General features: G+C 39.5%; 2 protein-coding genes across 6 annotated transcripts; one reads left to right on the top strand and one right to left on the bottom strand.

Moving 5' to 3' along the window:
* Nucleotides 1-2,328: 2,328 nt before the first annotated feature.
* atxn7l3a (ataxin 7 like 3a) lies at nucleotides 2,329-9,728 on the top strand. Of its 2 annotated transcripts, XM_042393993.1 has the most exons (14): nucleotides 2,329-2,581; nucleotides 3,266-3,308; nucleotides 3,442-3,541; nucleotides 3,630-3,762; nucleotides 3,854-4,025; nucleotides 4,133-4,230; nucleotides 4,332-4,354; nucleotides 4,448-4,493; nucleotides 5,407-5,444; nucleotides 5,550-5,618; nucleotides 5,724-5,767; nucleotides 6,490-6,561; nucleotides 7,754-7,890; nucleotides 7,989-9,728. In XM_042393993.1, exons 3-14 carry the CDS (start codon nucleotides 3,491-3,493, stop codon nucleotides 8,195-8,197), a joined length of 1,092 nt encoding a protein of 363 aa, XP_042249927.1. In that variant the 5' UTR covers nucleotides 2,329-2,581; nucleotides 3,266-3,308; nucleotides 3,442-3,490; the 3' UTR covers nucleotides 8,198-9,728. The 2 variants fall into 2 exon arrangements, with proteins under 2 accessions (XP_042249927.1, XP_042249928.1); XM_042393994.1 differs by lacking the exon at nucleotides 6,490-6,561.
* Nucleotides 9,729-9,869: 141 nt separating this feature from the next.
* tmub2 (transmembrane and ubiquitin-like domain containing 2) lies at nucleotides 9,870-15,151 on the bottom strand. Of its 4 annotated transcripts, none has more exons than XM_042393913.1 (3): nucleotides 15,088-15,151; nucleotides 12,823-13,460; nucleotides 9,870-12,730 (listed from the first exon to the last, which is right to left on the bottom strand). In XM_042393913.1, the coding sequence occupies exons 1-3, from the start codon at nucleotides 15,124-15,126 to the stop codon at nucleotides 12,337-12,339; spliced, it is 1,071 nt and encodes a 356-aa protein (XP_042249847.1). In that variant the 5' UTR covers nucleotides 15,127-15,151; the 3' UTR covers nucleotides 9,870-12,336. The 4 variants fall into 4 exon arrangements, with proteins under 4 accessions (XP_042249847.1, XP_042249849.1, XP_042249850.1 ...); XM_042393915.1 differs by having other exon boundaries at nucleotides 15,010-15,097; XM_042393916.1 differs by lacking the exon at nucleotides 15,088-15,151 and adding an exon at nucleotides 14,801-14,997.
* Nucleotides 15,152-16,278: the final 1,127 nt, after the last annotated feature.

The raw sequence follows: 16,278 nt of genomic DNA, 5'->3' as shown, positions 1-16,278 counted from the left end.
TGGCACCAAAACAGGAAACAGACACTTGACGGAAATGTAATGTGACCGCACCTCAAGGCCTTATCACGTCATGTGACACTGTGCTTTAGTGGTGCCTGACCTCAAGTTTCAATAAATCAGCACGAATCAGTTGACACACAGTGAACCTTGAGTCTTTCATGGCCCCTGGAGTTCTGGGGCCCTGAAAGCATCAGACCCTTTCCTGTTTCAACATTGCAATGTTTCCATGCACAAAGCCAGCTCCATCAGGAAATGGTTTTCCCAGTTTGATATGGAAGAAAACTTCATCCAACATCTTTGGGATGAACTGGAAAGTTGACTATAAACCAGGCCTCATCACCCAACATCAACACCCGACTTCACTGATGCTCTTGTGGCTTCCTAGAAGAGTGATACCTCTTACAGCAGCCCATGAACGCTCACAATTCTGCAATAACATGATCAATTCTCACATTTGGGTGTATTGTTTGAGTGTCCACATACTTTTGGCCATGTACCTTTCTGTACTGATGACCTCATTCAACCGTTCAGGCTCAACTAACTGATCCCAGATAGCAGGAGGCAATCTGCTGTTCATTTATTAATGTCTCAATTGGAAGGTTTACGTCACCGGCCTGCGTCAAGTGTGCCGGTTATACCGGAAATACCCTGATTGTACCTTCAAAATTAAATAATCAGTAGAGGCTTAGCTGCAGCTTTTATTGGTCTATGAAAATATTGGCTAAATATAGATGGAGAGGTTAGAAATATGACAGGCCTATTTGATGATCTCATGTGTATAGGATGCTTTTAATAATAGTTTAAAAAAATGTGTTGTATTATGAATATACTGTATAAGGTTTGCAGAATCACTTCCTTTAAATCACTTCTCAAAAATCTTGTCAAAATCTTTAAAAAAAAAAAATAAAAAGCCTTTCATGTTAACATACTGCTATATTTTCAACATGCCATATCTGTTTTATTATCTGTTTTATTCCATTTTATTTTGTATATTTTTTTAAATTGTGTGATTCTGCTGCAGCCCTGATATGTTTTCATTACCTCAACCATGTAAAGCACTTTGCAACTCTGTTTTGCACAAGTGCAGTGTGAATATGGTTTATTGTTAATTTATTATTATAAAGTTTATTATAATATGCATGTAATAATATAACAAGGGGCCATTCTGCATGATACTGAAGTAAATTTTGCTGATAATACCTCTTTACTGATAATACTTTGGTCTAAATGTAATTATGAATGCAGGACTTTTACTCGTAGTTAAGTGTTTTTACATTGTTTTATTTATGACTTTAAAAGGTCTGAATACTTCCTCCACCACTGTGCAGTTTTATTGGACTGAATTATATTGAGAAGTGTTTCTACTCATGTTTGTTTACCCCAGGCAGTCACATGCACATATGAGGCAGACAGAATATTATTAGAGACACTAATATAATGAAGTCTATTACAAAATAGTCAAAAAAAAATCACAAATATGATCAAAAGCTTGTAATATTTGAGAGTTTGCAGAACTTACTCAAGTACTGTACTTAATTACCATTTTGAGGTACTTGTACTTTGAGTATTTCCATTTGATGCTACTTTATACTTCCACTCCACTACATTTCAGAGGGAAATATTGTACTTTCTACTCCACTACATTTATTTGACAGCTGTAGTTACTTTTCAGATGAAGATTTGACACAATAGATAATATAACAAGCTTTTAAAAACACATTGTTAAAGATGAAACCAGTGGTTTCCAACCTTTTTGGCTTTTGACGTCTTACAAAAAGCAGTGTGTAGTCGGGGTCACATTTCAGATGTCTATGAGTTGTTAACAGCTCCACCAAATAGTGATTTTTCCTTCTAAGCTTCTCACATGCTTGCTTTCATTTCGATAAATATTTAATATTTCAGCAAAAAAATCCCAAAAACTGAAAACAGATTTGTGTATCAGAACTTTCTTTCCTCTCCCATTGATCATCTCACAACCCCTCAGATTTATCTGGTGACCCTTTGGAGGGGCTCGACCCTTAGGTTGGGAACCAGTGGACTAAACTAGCTAACTGTATATAAAGTAGTTGAAACTAGCTCCACCTCCAGCAGCTACAACAATAACATGCTGCTTCCACACTGATGCTTCAGTATTAATAATCTAATGATGTCATATATAATAATATATCAGTCAGAGGGACGAAACCACCACTTTTACTGCAATACTTTAACTACATCATCATATTTTTCATGCAGGACTTTTACTTGTATTGGTACTTTTACATGAATAGAGGATCAGATTTTTATTGTGAAGGTTTGAAACGGAAGCGGGTTGTTTTGTTTTGTGACTGTTTAGTACGCTGCTGCCTGCTGGCCTCCGTCCTCGGTGTCAGGCGGGTTTGTAACGTTAATTTAATCTTCTACTGCGACAACAAACGCTTTTGACGAGGTCTCTGTGTTTCCTGTGATATTACGATGGACGTTGCTGAACACCGAGTTTCCTGTTGATGTGTTGTTGGTTTTTTTTTTTGTGGACTCAACACGGCGGTGATGTTGCCTCCCTCACAGAAACTGGTTCAGGCTGAGTTTGCGGTATGACAGGGTAAGAGGAAACAGCTTTCGGTAAAAATAAATAAATAAATAAATAAATAAACAAAAATATAACCTCACTACAGTGTATCTTTTTATCACAGCAACATGTCACCAACGCTTTTCCTTTATCTCAAACGTGTAGAGGACAAGGACTAGCTAGCTAGCAGATGCTAACACTAAAAAGTAATGTTAGTTGGCGTTGAACAGTGTTGAGTTTGCTAATATTAATGCGTTAATATTATTAATTTGTTGTTAACCTCAAGTTAAGATGGATGTTGTATGTTTTAGTTTTTGTTTACCTTATGGTGTTCATAGTTATATTATTAATTAAGATGTAAAATGCTTGTTAGCGGCACCTGAGACATTGAGCTAACGTTATAATGTTGCATAGCATTGATATTTTATTATTTTAGCAAGTATATAGTGCATTATGGCACTCATTAGTATGTTAATCATGATATTGCTGTTATCAATATTTCCATGATTTGTTTTGCCTGCTTGCTCTCTCATATTTTACCTTTTTTGTTAGGATTAACGTAAGAAAAATAAGCCTAATATGTAATATCTAACATATGACATTAGCAGGAATTATATATACATATATGCAGTAGGCTCCAAAAGTCTGAGACCAGTTTCCCATATAGTGAAAGTGGTCAAAGCATATACTGTATATATTTTCCTTTTTCGTCAACAGAATGAAGAGAGATGTGCAACAAGTGTTGATAGCTATTTTCAAAGTAAGTATTTGGTAAATAATGTGTCCAATAAACCGTACCCTTCAGGAGACATTGGATATTTAACCTGTTACTTGTAAGCCTGCTGTGTATAGCATCATCTTAATTTTTTTTCTGTTCTGTTCTGAATCCTCAGGTCAGCATCTTGTTACCTTACTATCAAGATTTCCCATACAGATTTGCAAATGAAAATGGAGGATATGCCCCTGTCAGGCCCAGACAACACCAGGCTGGAGGTGAGCTTATACAAACATTATGTTCAGCTGATGTTTTAATAGACATCAGGTTTGTATTTGGTGTTAAATTGTATCCTCTGTGTTATAGGCCTTGGTCCATGACATCTACTCGGAGCTGGTGGAAGATGCCTGTTTGGGCCTGTGTTTTGAGGTACACCGTGCTGTGAAACAGGGCTATTTCTTCTTGGATGAAACAGACCAAGAGAGCATGAAGGAGTTCGGTTGGTGTCATGTCTTCTACTTTGTTCTCGTCTGTTTATATTTTTCTTTGGTGACTTAGCTTACAGTATGCGCCATTTATTACTCTTCCAGAAATTGTGGACCAACCAGGAGTTGACATATTCGGGCAGGTGTACAATCAGTGGAAGAACAAAGAGTGTGAATGCCCCAACTGCAAAAGACTGATAGCGGCTTCTCGCTTCGCCCCACACTTGGAGAAATGTCTCGGCATGGGACGCAACAGCAGTCGCATCGCCAACCGCAGGTCAGTCACTAAGGGTCATTCAGGAGTAAATTTTGTATTGATTCAAAATATGTCCAAACATCTGATCAGATTATTTGATTGTTGTGGTGTTTTTCTCTTTTTAACAGGCTAGCCAGCAATAATAACATGAGCAAATCAGAGAGCGATCAGGAGGACAACGATGACCTCAATGATAATGACTGGTCGTATGGAGCTGAGAAAAAATGTGAGTAATTGAAAATCGATTAATAGCCACTGTGTGGAGAAAACAATTAAGCAAAACTCCAGATTGTTTTCACATAATAACCTTTTTTTCCCTTATTACAGCCAAGAAGAGAAAGTCAGATAAGGTATTCTTGCATTCGTTTTACCTTTTGCAGATAATTTCGGATTAAATCTGTTACGTGAATGTGTGCTGTAATATCTAATTTTTCTCTGTGCAGAATCAAAATTCACCAAGAAGATCTAAATCTCTAAAACATAAAAATGGTGAGTTTATCAGGTATTAAGTTTGTGGTGTGGTGAAGAGGTTTCGGTCCATGCTGTTTTCTGAATGCGCTGTAGATGTTGTACGTGTACATTCAGCAGTCATTGTGTTGTAGATCAGGATGTCCTGTGCTCTCGGTTTCCTCAGTCACAGGAAGTAGAAATTGTGTACCTGCTTTTTAATTGCTGTCTAACCACAGTGTTGTGTAGACAACATTTATTAGCCGTGATTGAGAAGATATGAAAACAAAAGGTTCACCTTTTAGACTGACTTGTGCAGCGCCGAAATGTCAGCACAGCCCAGTTCTTTTCTTCCTGTTATCATTGAATAAATAGAAAAAAAAAGAAGTGGCTTGTTGATACCAAGCCGTGTACTTTCCCCAAAAGATACATGGCGGTTTGAGGTTCAAGTAAATTTATTGAATGCTGATTGAAGCCTTTATGTATACAGTAGGGCTGGGCGATATGGACAAGATCAAATATTACAATATTTTTGACCAAATAACTTGATATTGATATTGTGATAATATTGTAGGGATGACTGTTGGTGCTTTTACAAAATATTAACACAATAGTCAGTAATGTGGATATAATGGCTAAGTGGATAAAGGCAAATAATATAACAGCTAGAACAGTCTGGTAAGTTGAAGAAAATTACATCACTTTACTGTAATGCAGCCTTTAAAACCAGGAAAACACCTATTCCATATCACAATATTACAATATCCAAAACCTAAGATGATATCTAGTCTCATATCACGACATCGATATATTGCCCAGCGCTAGTATACAGAAAGGGGAAACCCACCAAGCATAAGCCATCTCTTGTTGTTTAGACATTTTAAATTATAATGTTTTAATGCTGTATAAGTTATAAGTAAAGAGGACCGATTATAATGTTTTGTTTGTTTTTCAGGTGAGCTCGGGAGCAGCGTCGGTTCGGAGCCCTACAAGGTGACAAGTTCCTTCTTTGACTATGTCGCCTCCAAGACTGCAACGTTCCTCAATTTGTATTGATCTTATTATATTCTTATCTTATATTCTTGATCTGCCTTTCAGTACAACTACAACACTGGCATCAGCTACGAAACATTAGGCCCCGATGAAGTCAGGTCCCTTTTGACAACGGTGAGCATCTATCATTAATGCGCCCAAGTGTGTAGTCACTTTTACTGCTCTCTCCTGTTTTTATTATACAACTGTTGATCATTAAACTAGTGTTTCTTTCCGCAGCAATGCGGGGTGATCTCAGAGCACACCAAGAAGATGTGTACCAGGTAATTACTGTATAATCAACTGACACATACTGGAGGTAAACTAGTGATAAAAACCTGTCCACTGTGGGGGAAAAACAGTTAACTGCTTTTGTGTTGCTAATATCTGACATGATGCGGGATACATTTAGGTTCTCTAACCGGCCTTGTGTTGGTGTCACTGTGTCATTTAGTCTGAGGTCAGTGTCTTTTTATGTCCCGCAGTTTCTGTGAAGCTTTGTCATGAAAACTAAATCACTTCAAAATGCTGTCTGAAACTGACAGTCACGCTTGCATGTTGAAACTCTTTGAAACACGATCAGTTTCATCTGCGTGAAAATGATCGTGTATGTTGGGACTAACTTAAGGGGAACACAAGTGGCAACTCAGTACGACATCGTAATTCATTTTGTTCTGGACCAGCGATTGGCTTTTTAATTCCTCCCCAAAGTGATACACCAAAGTCTGCAAAGATCTCAGAAACGAAAGCGATCTCACACACAAAGCTATTTTTTTAACTGTAGGACCCTGTCAGTGACCAACCTCTAACATTTCATAACCTTTAACACCTCATTGTTGCTCTTCCCCCACCTGATTGGTCACTGACTGTGTCCACAGCAGTCCATCCCACCTCCCTCCCTCCCCTCCCTGTGACTGTAGATAGGCAGGCAGGGTGACACGTGAAGCTGTGTGGCGGGGGGTGGCCGTCAGTCGGGGATGTATAATGCCACCTTGTGTCCCACCAGGTCTCAACGATGTCCCCAGCACACGGACGAACAGAGGAGGGCCGTCAGGGTGTTCCTCCTGGGGCCGTCCGCGTGAGTGTGCCCTGTCCCCTTCCTTACCCTCCACCCCATAAGTGTACTTAACAAAAGTCATGTTTGAGTGAGTGTTGTGACCCTCATGGTGCAGGTGTTTGCTGATACAGTTCGCTGCTTCTGATTAGGTCGCCTTTGCCAGAGAGGAGAACAGAGCGATGCTGGTGGTCCGTGTTGTGAATACTCTGGTACAAAGGGCGTCCTCTCTGCACATAACACCTCACTGGCAAAGTGTTACAGCTGTCCTCTAAAAGTGTTCGCTGCACCTGAAGGGGCACTGAGTGTTCTGTGACCTTTTATCATTGGAAGAGGTCTTACATTACCACCAGGGGGTTTCCCTGACACACATCGGGTATCAGTGGAGGAGCACATGTACCGATCAGTATGTGACACATGATTCACCGAATTCTGCCGTGGTACCTGCCAAAGCTATCAGCTAGGCTGATTTTAGCGTATTGCAGATATATCAGTATTTGTGTATATGTCAGCCAATAAGTAATAAGAAATTGCAACACAAGAATGTGAAATTAACTTGATTTTTCAACTGTAAAATGTCAATCTGCTTTATCAAAGTGTCCTCAAATTTCAGTTCTTACTCTTTTTTTGCCAGAAAATGTCCTCTAGATGTTGCCAAATAACATTCCTATGCAAAGAAAACTCTTAAGGCTCCACTCTGCTTTATATTAATCTATTGAAATCCTTGAGGGTGCTACTAGCCAGGACCAACAATCCATTATTTCATATAAGTAAAGAGTGCAAGTAACAGATTTTCCTTTTACATTTTTCTTTTTATTACAAACCTACTTACACATACAGGATATTTTGGGGTCTGCTATCATCAGCGTGTGTGGAAAAACTCCCACTCTGCAATCCTCCGGCCCGCCTGTGACTGATTACAATCAAATTGTAACTATTTAGGTCCGAGATCAAACCGGTTGTTACTAAAAAGGTGCAATATTGCCATGGAGGGTAGAAAAAGTGAGTGAAAAAGTGTCTTGAAATGTGAGTGGGTGGGGAGATGTTGTGCTGCAGTAGAGATAATAAAAATTCTTACTACTCCTTTAACTCTTCCTTGACTTCACATTAGGAATATATGGACAGCTTTGTTTTTTGGACGGTGCTGTGAGTTGGATGTCATGAGTTGTGTGAGATGTCTAACAGGGAGTGACTGTGTCTGGGTTTCATGTAATAGGCCGTCGCTGCCTGACGCAGACGCTGTGGTGGAGAACGACAGCTTCGACATTCCAGATGGGCAGACCCTGATGAGTCGCCTGCAGTGGGAAGACTCCCCAGATATTTCCCCCACTGACTCTGCCTCATCTAAAGCCAGTAAGGAAATAACACGCAAAAAAAAAGAAAGATTTCTGACGCAGTTTAAGGGCAACAACTACATAGTTTTCCCTCTTTTACTTCCGTCTTTCTCTCAGGCACCAACCATTCAGATTCTAGGAGGCCTAAGAAAAAGAAGAGGACCTCTCTTGGTTTGAACAGCGGAGGAGGAGGCGTAGGAGGAAGTGGATGTCTGACTGGAGGCGGCAGCAGCAGCTCTCAGAGTAATATCAGCTTATCGACCAAAAAAAAGAGGCCTAAACTCTCAGCACCTTCTATTTCGAGTATCTATGATGATTTAAACTAGCGTAATCCCTCTTATCTGTCTGACCAGCTCTTGCCTCTTCTTCATCCAGTCCCTCCTTTCATACCTATATTTGCAGGTCTGAACAGGTTTGGGATTAAACTTGATTTAGTCGTTCTTTCAGCCTTTAAAAGTAAGGCGTCTCCATTTTAATGATTCACAGTGTTGTAAAAATTGTGGCCAGTCACAGAGTCCAATCAGTATCTGCAGACATATTCGAGAAATTCGACCCTAAACAAGAATTTATAACCTGCAATTCTAGTAATTTTGGACTTTTAGGTCAACTCAGACGGTCTCATTAAGATGGATTTAGGTGTTTTTTGTAGTCTATTGCGTTAGTGACTGACAGTGGGCTCCAACTGTAAATCAGAAAGTGTGTCCTCCTCCTAATTAAGTCATTATGGCCAAAAATATGTGGATACCACAAAACTATACCCATATGTGACTGTTGTCATTCCAAAACCATGTGTATTAATATTCATTTTGCAACCATTCAGCCCCAAGAGTATCAGTGAGGTCGGCCGCTGATGTTGGACAATAAAGGTCTTGAATGGGGTTGAGGCCGGACTAGTTCTTCCACATCAAACCGGGGAAACCATTTCTTGATAGATCTGGCTTTGTGAATGGGGCGTTGACATGTTGAAACAGGAAAGAGTCTTCTACAAATGGTTGTCACAGAGTTTTAAGCACACTAGTGTCTGAATTATCATTTTATGCTGCAGCATTAAGATTTACATGAATTGAAAGCAAGGGGCCTTGACCAAACTGTAAAAAAATAATCTGCCACATGTGGTGTCCACATAGTTTTGGCCATAAAGTGTAAGCAGCTCCAAAATTATCTCCCTGATGTTAAACTAATGTAGATACTTTTTTTCAAAATCCCCATTTAAAACTAATCTTTACTGTGTTTTTGGTGCGAAAAAAACAACTTTATCACCTTTAAAGCCTTAAAACGACAACAAAGTTGTTCGACATAATTAGACGTCTTAATTTGTCCACTCTTATCCAAAAGTTAAATGCATGTAGAACTGGGGTTTGTACAAAATCAGCTCTAAGTATTTGAATTCTTGATTAGTTTATTTCAATTTTAAGACCTTTCATTAGTGACTCACAATAGGCTTTCCTTTTTTTTTGCTCGCTAACTTGAATCTATTTTCAAACAGCGTAAAAAAAAAAAAGGTCTTAAACTCTCAAATGTGACTTTCTGAAACCTTCAGGTACCGCGCTGGTGTTTGCGACCTCGTGACCTGTCTCCTCTTTTTAGACTCAGCGTTCAGTTCACTCTTCAACTCGGTGTGAGGAGACGACTGCTTTCAAATTTAACACTTGACACACGTATACTGGAGTACTTATCGGTGGCTCTTTAATTCTAGCATTGTATTGCACTCTGTGTGTGTGTGTGTGTGTGTGTGTGCGTGTGTGTGTACATAAGTATGCTGACTTGCGTTGAGTGTCAGTTTTTCGTGTTGTGTGTGTGTGTGGTTAGAGGGCGTGTGTGTGTAATCATTTATATTTTCACAAATCTATGCATCCTAGAATGTGACATTTTTGTGAAAGTAAGTGTGCCATTTTAAATATTCAACTTTTTTTTTTTTTTTGTTTACATCAACAATATATTTAAGTTTATATTTTTCACTGCCTGTGAAGTGATGTGTATATTATTTGTGTGTGTGTGTGTGTGTGTGTGTGTGTGTGTGTGTGTGTGTGTGTGTGTGTGTGTGTGTGTAAATGCAGATTTTGATATTTGCTGAGCCAGTGGGCTTTTTTTGGGGCACATGTACAGTACATGTATGTATGTATGTATGATGTGTGAGATGGAAAAAAGAATCATGAATTTGACGCCATTTTTCTTTCCTCAGTACCAAACTGTCTCGTGTATTTTTCACTCAGTTTGTGCTTATAAATCACATAACAAGCAGATCAGTGCTGCAGTTCTGCTTGTCATTCATGATCATGAGTGATAAGTCTGCATCTCGTAAGCCTATAATCAACAATGTCTAATGTAAAAGTTGTAAGATGGAGTATTTTACATGCTTTAGATCAGATGCACTATTTCACCAATCTTGTACTTGCCACTTTTCACAGTTGATGTCTTAGAGAAGCATTTTTTTTTTGTTTGTTTTTCTGATAAATTGGCTTTATAAACCAAAAGACTTGACTGTTGCTGTTATTATTGTAGAGTCAGAAGTGCATAGTAAACTACAAGAGTGTTTTTTTAATTTTTTTTTTATTTCTGTACATCAGGATATTGCTACAAAACAGGGGCTGTATAAAAATGATTGAGTGCGTGGTAGGTGGGACTGTGGTCTTTTTACTTTTTCTCATCCCAGATTATATTTGATGTCATTTCCCTGTTTTAGATATTTATTTTAAAAAAAAAGATCAAATAGTTATTGTGTGCGCCACAGGTCGTAATGTTCATTTGGCAAAAGCAGGCTTTGGATATACTCACAATACTTGTGAGTAGGATCAGTTCTTTGTTGGTTTGGCTCTGCACATGAGATTTGTTGATAATACAAAAAATATAGAACATTTCCAGCCTTATTCGTTAGCATGAAAATATCAAATTTATATTTGTTATCCCGTGGTGGTTTGTTTGTCATTAATATTTAATCACGAGATATTACAGGAAGGGTGTCACTACCTTTCCTGTCAATGGGAAGGTCCAATGAAAGCATTTATACAGCTGTGGAGGGTCTTGTTCTTTGTTGTTTTTTTAATGAAATATAAGATTTATCCCTCCTCCCCACTCTAATAATTTTTGTACAGTCCCTTAAGTCAAGCACTTTCAGTTCAAGTCTCAAAAGTCATTTTCATGACAATCTGACAAAGCCTGATTTGATTTCTTTCTTGTATGGTTAAAATTTTTCCACATCTATTTCTGTCAAGGTCGGTAGTAACATTGACTGTCCTTTTAAATACTTTTCGGTAAAGTCTTGTGATGTGCACTAAAGATAAATTGAACTGTTCTTACAAATACTTTGGTAGATATAAATTGACTCTGCAGCCATATTTTCGTGAATGAAGCTAACTGCTGATGTTCTCTTGTGGCTCTTTGTGTATCTGTACGCAGAGTGCAATGACAGAGGGGTCATTGTGTGGGTTTGCAATATTTTTTCATGCACAAGCACAAGTCAGTGCATGTGTGAATGACTGTTGTATATGAACATAATGTGATGTTTTGTTTTTATTTTTTCCTCATTGCCATGCATACTGATCTTTGTATATAAATAAAGACATTCCACCCAGAGGCTCAGTTCTTTAGAGACCAAACAAACACACAAATCCAGAGTCATCTTTGGTTTTAAATGCTTTAATTTGAGACATCACTGAAGCCAGAGCAGTCCAGCATAATCAGGAGGGTTCAATGTCCCCTCCAAATCTTTAAGTGCCAGATGCAGGTTCATCTGATTCATTCTATCATTTTATTTACAGAAAATACACAATATATTTACAATATACTTTCAAAAAGTGTCTATTTTCATGTCTAGCGATTATTTAAATTAGCCTATTTCTACAGAGCAGTATTTCTCGACCAACAAAAATATTCAAAATTTTCGGCTTTGCACTGAGGCGGCTGTACAGTCCATATTTGCTTACAGACAGCTTGTATCATTCAAAGAACGCAAAGTAATGGTAAAAGAATTAAACACACAGCACAATAGTGAGTGGTTCCAAAAGGTTTTTAGATTCTTGCATCTATTGGTTAATTTTTTTTCTTTTTTTCTTTAAAACACAGAAACAGTGGCCTTAAAAAAACGACGACACAGGAAAACATCTGAATCCCCAGCAACAGTAAAAGAGCTAACAATAGAAAGCCAGAGTGTTGGTCACATGGTGTGAACCACTAAGTCATGTTTGAAGAGAAGCTAAATTATGATTCAGTTTAGGCTGAACTCAGATTTTTGTTGACCCCCACACATACTGTACAATCACTCATCTGTTGTTGTTTTTTTTTTTTTTGTTACATGCACAAACTGGCTCACCTAACCTCCTACACACACTGCAGGAATCCAATCAGCTGCGGCATCTGCAACGAGGCCCCTTTTGATTAGTCCATCTCTCCAGACGCCACCCGCCGCTATAGTTATTTTTATTTTCACCTCACAACATTCAGCTGTAAGCCCTCTCCGCCTTTTTTTTCAGCGGCTGTGCATCCCGAATATCAGAAAGCTGAAGAACACAGTGACTCCCACGAGGGAGATGGTCGCAGGGGCGGTGAAGAACTGCCTGTAGTTGATGCGGAAGTACCAAACCACAGCCAGTATCACCACAAACACAGGCACCACCAGGCTGCTGGTGCTAATGGCGACACCTGCAGCCCTGAATCCTCCGGACACTCCTGATCCGGCTCCAGCTCCTGCCCCAGACTGAGCCCCTTCCTCTGGGCTGGCCTCGTGCAGGGCCTGGGAGATGTGGCAGTGGATCACGCTGTTGTGTGTGATGTTTAGGGATAAGAGAGTTCTCTTCGGATCCTGCAGCAACTGGCCTTGATAGATGAGTTTTATTTGATGCTCCCGCCCTGAGAAGTATTTACTGGAAAAGAGGAGAGAAAGAATGAGGTAAAAGACATATTGCAGATTTATGTTCGACATCTAAAAATCAATATTTGAGGTTGTTTTACTAACCTTTTCAGCACTGCCACTGTATCCTGTGGCTTCACAACAGCTACCTCCTCTGTGTCATTTAAAAACTTCAGACGGACAGAAATTGAAGTGGTAGTAGTGGTGGTGGTGGTGGTGGAGATGCTGCTGGACAACACTGGGATATGCTTTATAATCTTTTTATCTTCCTCCTCCATCTCCTCATCATCCTCCTCCTCCTCCTCATCAACCTCATCATCCTCCTCGTCAGAAGTATGTAGTCTTCCAGCCTGCGGTTGTTTGCTCCGTATGTCCAGCAGTAGATCTGTCCTGACCCCCTCAGCTCCCTCCCCCGTCCCTTCGCTCTCTCCTCTCTCAGTCCCCGGCTCGCCATCGTCCGGCTTGTTCTCCTGCGAAGGCGGAGGAGTCTGTTGTTCAGGCGTATCAGTGCTGGGAGACCCTCCACTGTAGCTGTCGTGGCCTCCCAGTCTGATGAGAGAGGCGTGAGCGCCCACAGTGAGGATGGTGCCCAGTATGTGGTCTCCCCTATCCGCCACGTGGGTCGAGAGCCAAGCCAAGACGAGGGCCAGGACCAAGAGCAGCACGCCGCCTGCTGCCATTACCTCCTCCTCCATCCCGTCCAACATGGTCAGTGCACACACTGCCATCTCTGTCCTCCAAACCTGGAGAACATGACACGAAAAAGATGTGATTCAAAGGCAAGACAAAGCAAAACATTTAAGCAAAATTAAACACAGTGTTAAGGGCCCTCAAGCACATCTGTATTTCTGGCTTTTCACAAAATCACCACAATTAACATGCATTCTTTGTTTTACAAATGATGATGTCTACTCTTCAGCTGATCTAATATCACTTCTTTCAGTTTTATCTTCAATAACTGGCTCACATTTAGTTTTTCCACTCACTACATGGTAGAGCTGGGGGATATAACACTGTGCACCATGACACAATATAAATTTATCAACCCTCGGAGATTCTGCATTACTGTTTACACTGTGGTGTCTGCCCTTTTATTGTTTCTAGTTGCTTTAGGTTATTGTGAACAATATGGTAATAAGTGAGCAGGGCTGCTTTATGAAAATATTGGACTTGCAGGATTTTTTTGCATAAGTGTGACTAATAGCTAGAAAAATAGCTGGAATACCCAAATACATACATTCATATCTGGTTATTATATCTACAAACTGTTTTTCAGTTGATTTCGAGGAAATTTACTGTAGCATCATATTATTAGGGCTGCAAATGATCTTGTTTTGTCCAACAAACTGTTCAAAACCCAAAGATATTCAGTTTACTAACAAGTGAGACATAGAAAACAAATCCTCACAGTTCAGAGGCTGGTCCTAGCCAGTGTTTGGTATTTTTACTTGAAGAAGAATGATGAGTTCATCGACTATGAAAATAATTGCCAATTAATTTTCTGTATATATTAATATCACACTGTTTGATTGCATATAGCTACCATGAGAGATGATTTTGTCCATATGTCCCCACCCCTCCCGTCGCCTACATGATGACAGTAGAAAACAAAAGAGGATGTAAACTTTGGTTCTTAAAAGCTTAAGAAAAGCTCTGAACTTGCAGCAGTGAAAAGCCCCAACAAATCAGGACAAGGCTGCTTTGCATAACAGTTTACATCACCCTCAGGTTTCTTCACATTTACTTTAATCTTTACATAAAAACAAACTACAAAGCAGTGTTGTAAAGTTCAACGGCTACTTAACGTTGTATGTAGATGCTTTAACATCGCCTAAGGGTTAAAAAAAAGGGTGATATTAGCAAGAGGAAAGGTCATTACTTCGGGATGAAAGTTATTCATCAGAGCCGCAGCAGCTATCAGGGCTGGTCAACAGCTGTTTGTTGTAGCAGTGAAGCTATGTCCAAGCTACACACGACCATGTCAACACTGTTTTCTCTCCGTCATGTTTGCCTTTATACACGACATTTAATCTTTTACACAAAATGGCACTCGTTATGCAAGCTAGCACGGTGTACTGCTTACTTGTTATGGAGTTAATTCAGAGTTAGCGAGCTAAGTTAGCTTGCGAGCTAACCAGCCTACCGTTGCTAGCTAGAAAAAAAAAACGACCTTCGGTTGTTGTTTACGACTCTCACTGCTCGGTTGTTTTGTCGCAGCAGTTTTGAAAAATGAACACGGGGGTCGCTAGGATGTCTGTGTGTCGTCGGTGTGTGGAGATTAATTACTCTTACCTGCCAGCTGTGAAATCAGAGCATGTTTGAAGGCGAGCCTCGATGCTAGTTAGCAGCTGCTCCTTAAAAACCACATACCGTAATAAACACAGAGGCGACGAGGCGACGTGACGTCATCACCGGGCTGTGTGAGAGGTGGGAGGAGGAGGGAGGGGGGGGGGGGCTTGTTTTGGAAATGAGACACGCCTGTTGCTCCTCATCATCATCATCATTGTACATCCACCGTAATAATAGTGTAATAGTTTGTCTATATGTGTGCATTTACCAGCAGTGGTGGGAGAAGGATTCAGACCCTTTACTTAAGTAAAAGTACCAAAAATGTACAAATACTGCATCACAAGTCAAAGTCCTGCTTTTAAAAGCCTACTTAAGTAAAAGTACTTGAGTATTATGAGCTTGATGTAGTTAATGTATTGCAGTAAAAGTAGTGCTTTGGTCCCTCTGACTGATATATTATTATATATGACATCATTAGATTATTAATAGTGAAGCATCAGTGTTAGAGCAGCATGTTACTGTTGTAGCTGCTGGAGGTGGAGCTAGTTTCAACTACTTTATATACAGTTAGCTAGTTTAGTCCAGTGGCTCCCAACCTAGGGGTCGGGCTCTTCCAAAGGGTCAGCAGATAAATTTGAGGGGTCATGAGATGATTAATGGGAGACGAAAGAAGAAAAAACAAAGTTCTGATACACAAATCTGTTTTCAGTTTTTGGACTTTTTCTCTAATCTTTGATTTTTGGTGAAATATTGGATCATTTGGACATTTATTGAAATGAAACCATGTGAGAAGTTTAGAGGGAAAAATCACTATTTGGTGGAGCTGTTAACAACTCATAAACATGTGAAATGTGACCCCGACTACACACTGCTTTTTGTAAGACGTCAAAAGCCAAAAAGGTTGGAAACCACTGGTTTCATCTTTAACAATGTGTTGTATTTTAAAAGCTTGTTATATTATCCATTGTGTCAAATCTTCATCTGAAAAGTAACTACAGCTGTCAAATAAATGTAGTGGAGTAGAAGAATAAAGTAGCATCAAATGGAAATACTCAAAGTACAAGTACCTCAAAACTGTATTAAGTACAGTACTTAAATACTTTCCACCATTGTTTACCAGGCTGGTCACAGGATGAAGGGTCTGATTACTAGCAATGGAAATGTTTTCTATTTTCACAAATCATACATTATATCCATGATACATGTTGGACATTCACACAGTTTATTCTGGCCACTTGTTAGGGCTATATTTTAAAATTGATCTCAAACCAT

The sequence above is a fragment of the Thunnus maccoyii genome, chromosome 18 (genome assembly GCF_910596095.1).
Source record: "Thunnus maccoyii chromosome 18, fThuMac1.1, whole genome shotgun sequence".
NCBI lineage: Eukaryota > Metazoa > Chordata > Actinopteri > Scombriformes > Scombridae > Thunnus > Thunnus maccoyii.
This window is presented reverse-complemented; position numbering and strand designations above follow the sequence as displayed.

Coding starts and splice junctions, on each gene's coding strand:
- atxn7l3a (XM_042393993.1), top strand. CDS start 3,491: ATGAAAATGGAGGATATGCCCCTGTCAGGCCCAGACAACACCAGGCTG. Junction 5,768..6,489: donor ACCAAGAAGATGTGTACCAG/GTAATTACTGTA, acceptor GTGTCCCACCAG/GTCTCAACGATGTCCCCAGC. Junction 7,891..7,988: donor CTCTGCCTCATCTAAAGCCA/GTAAGGAAATAA, acceptor TCTTTCTCTCAG/GCACCAACCATTCAGATTCT.
- tmub2 (XM_042393913.1), bottom strand. CDS start 15,126: ATGACGTCACGTCGCCTCGTCGCCTCTGTGTTTATTACG. Junction 13,461..15,087: donor TCGCCTCTGTGTTTATTACG/GTATGTGGTTTT, acceptor CATGTTCTCCAG/GTTTGGAGGACAGAGATGGC. Junction 12,731..12,822: donor ACAGTGGCAGTGCTGAAAAG/GTTAGTAAAACA, acceptor CCTCTTTTCCAG/TAAATACTTCTCAGGGCGGG.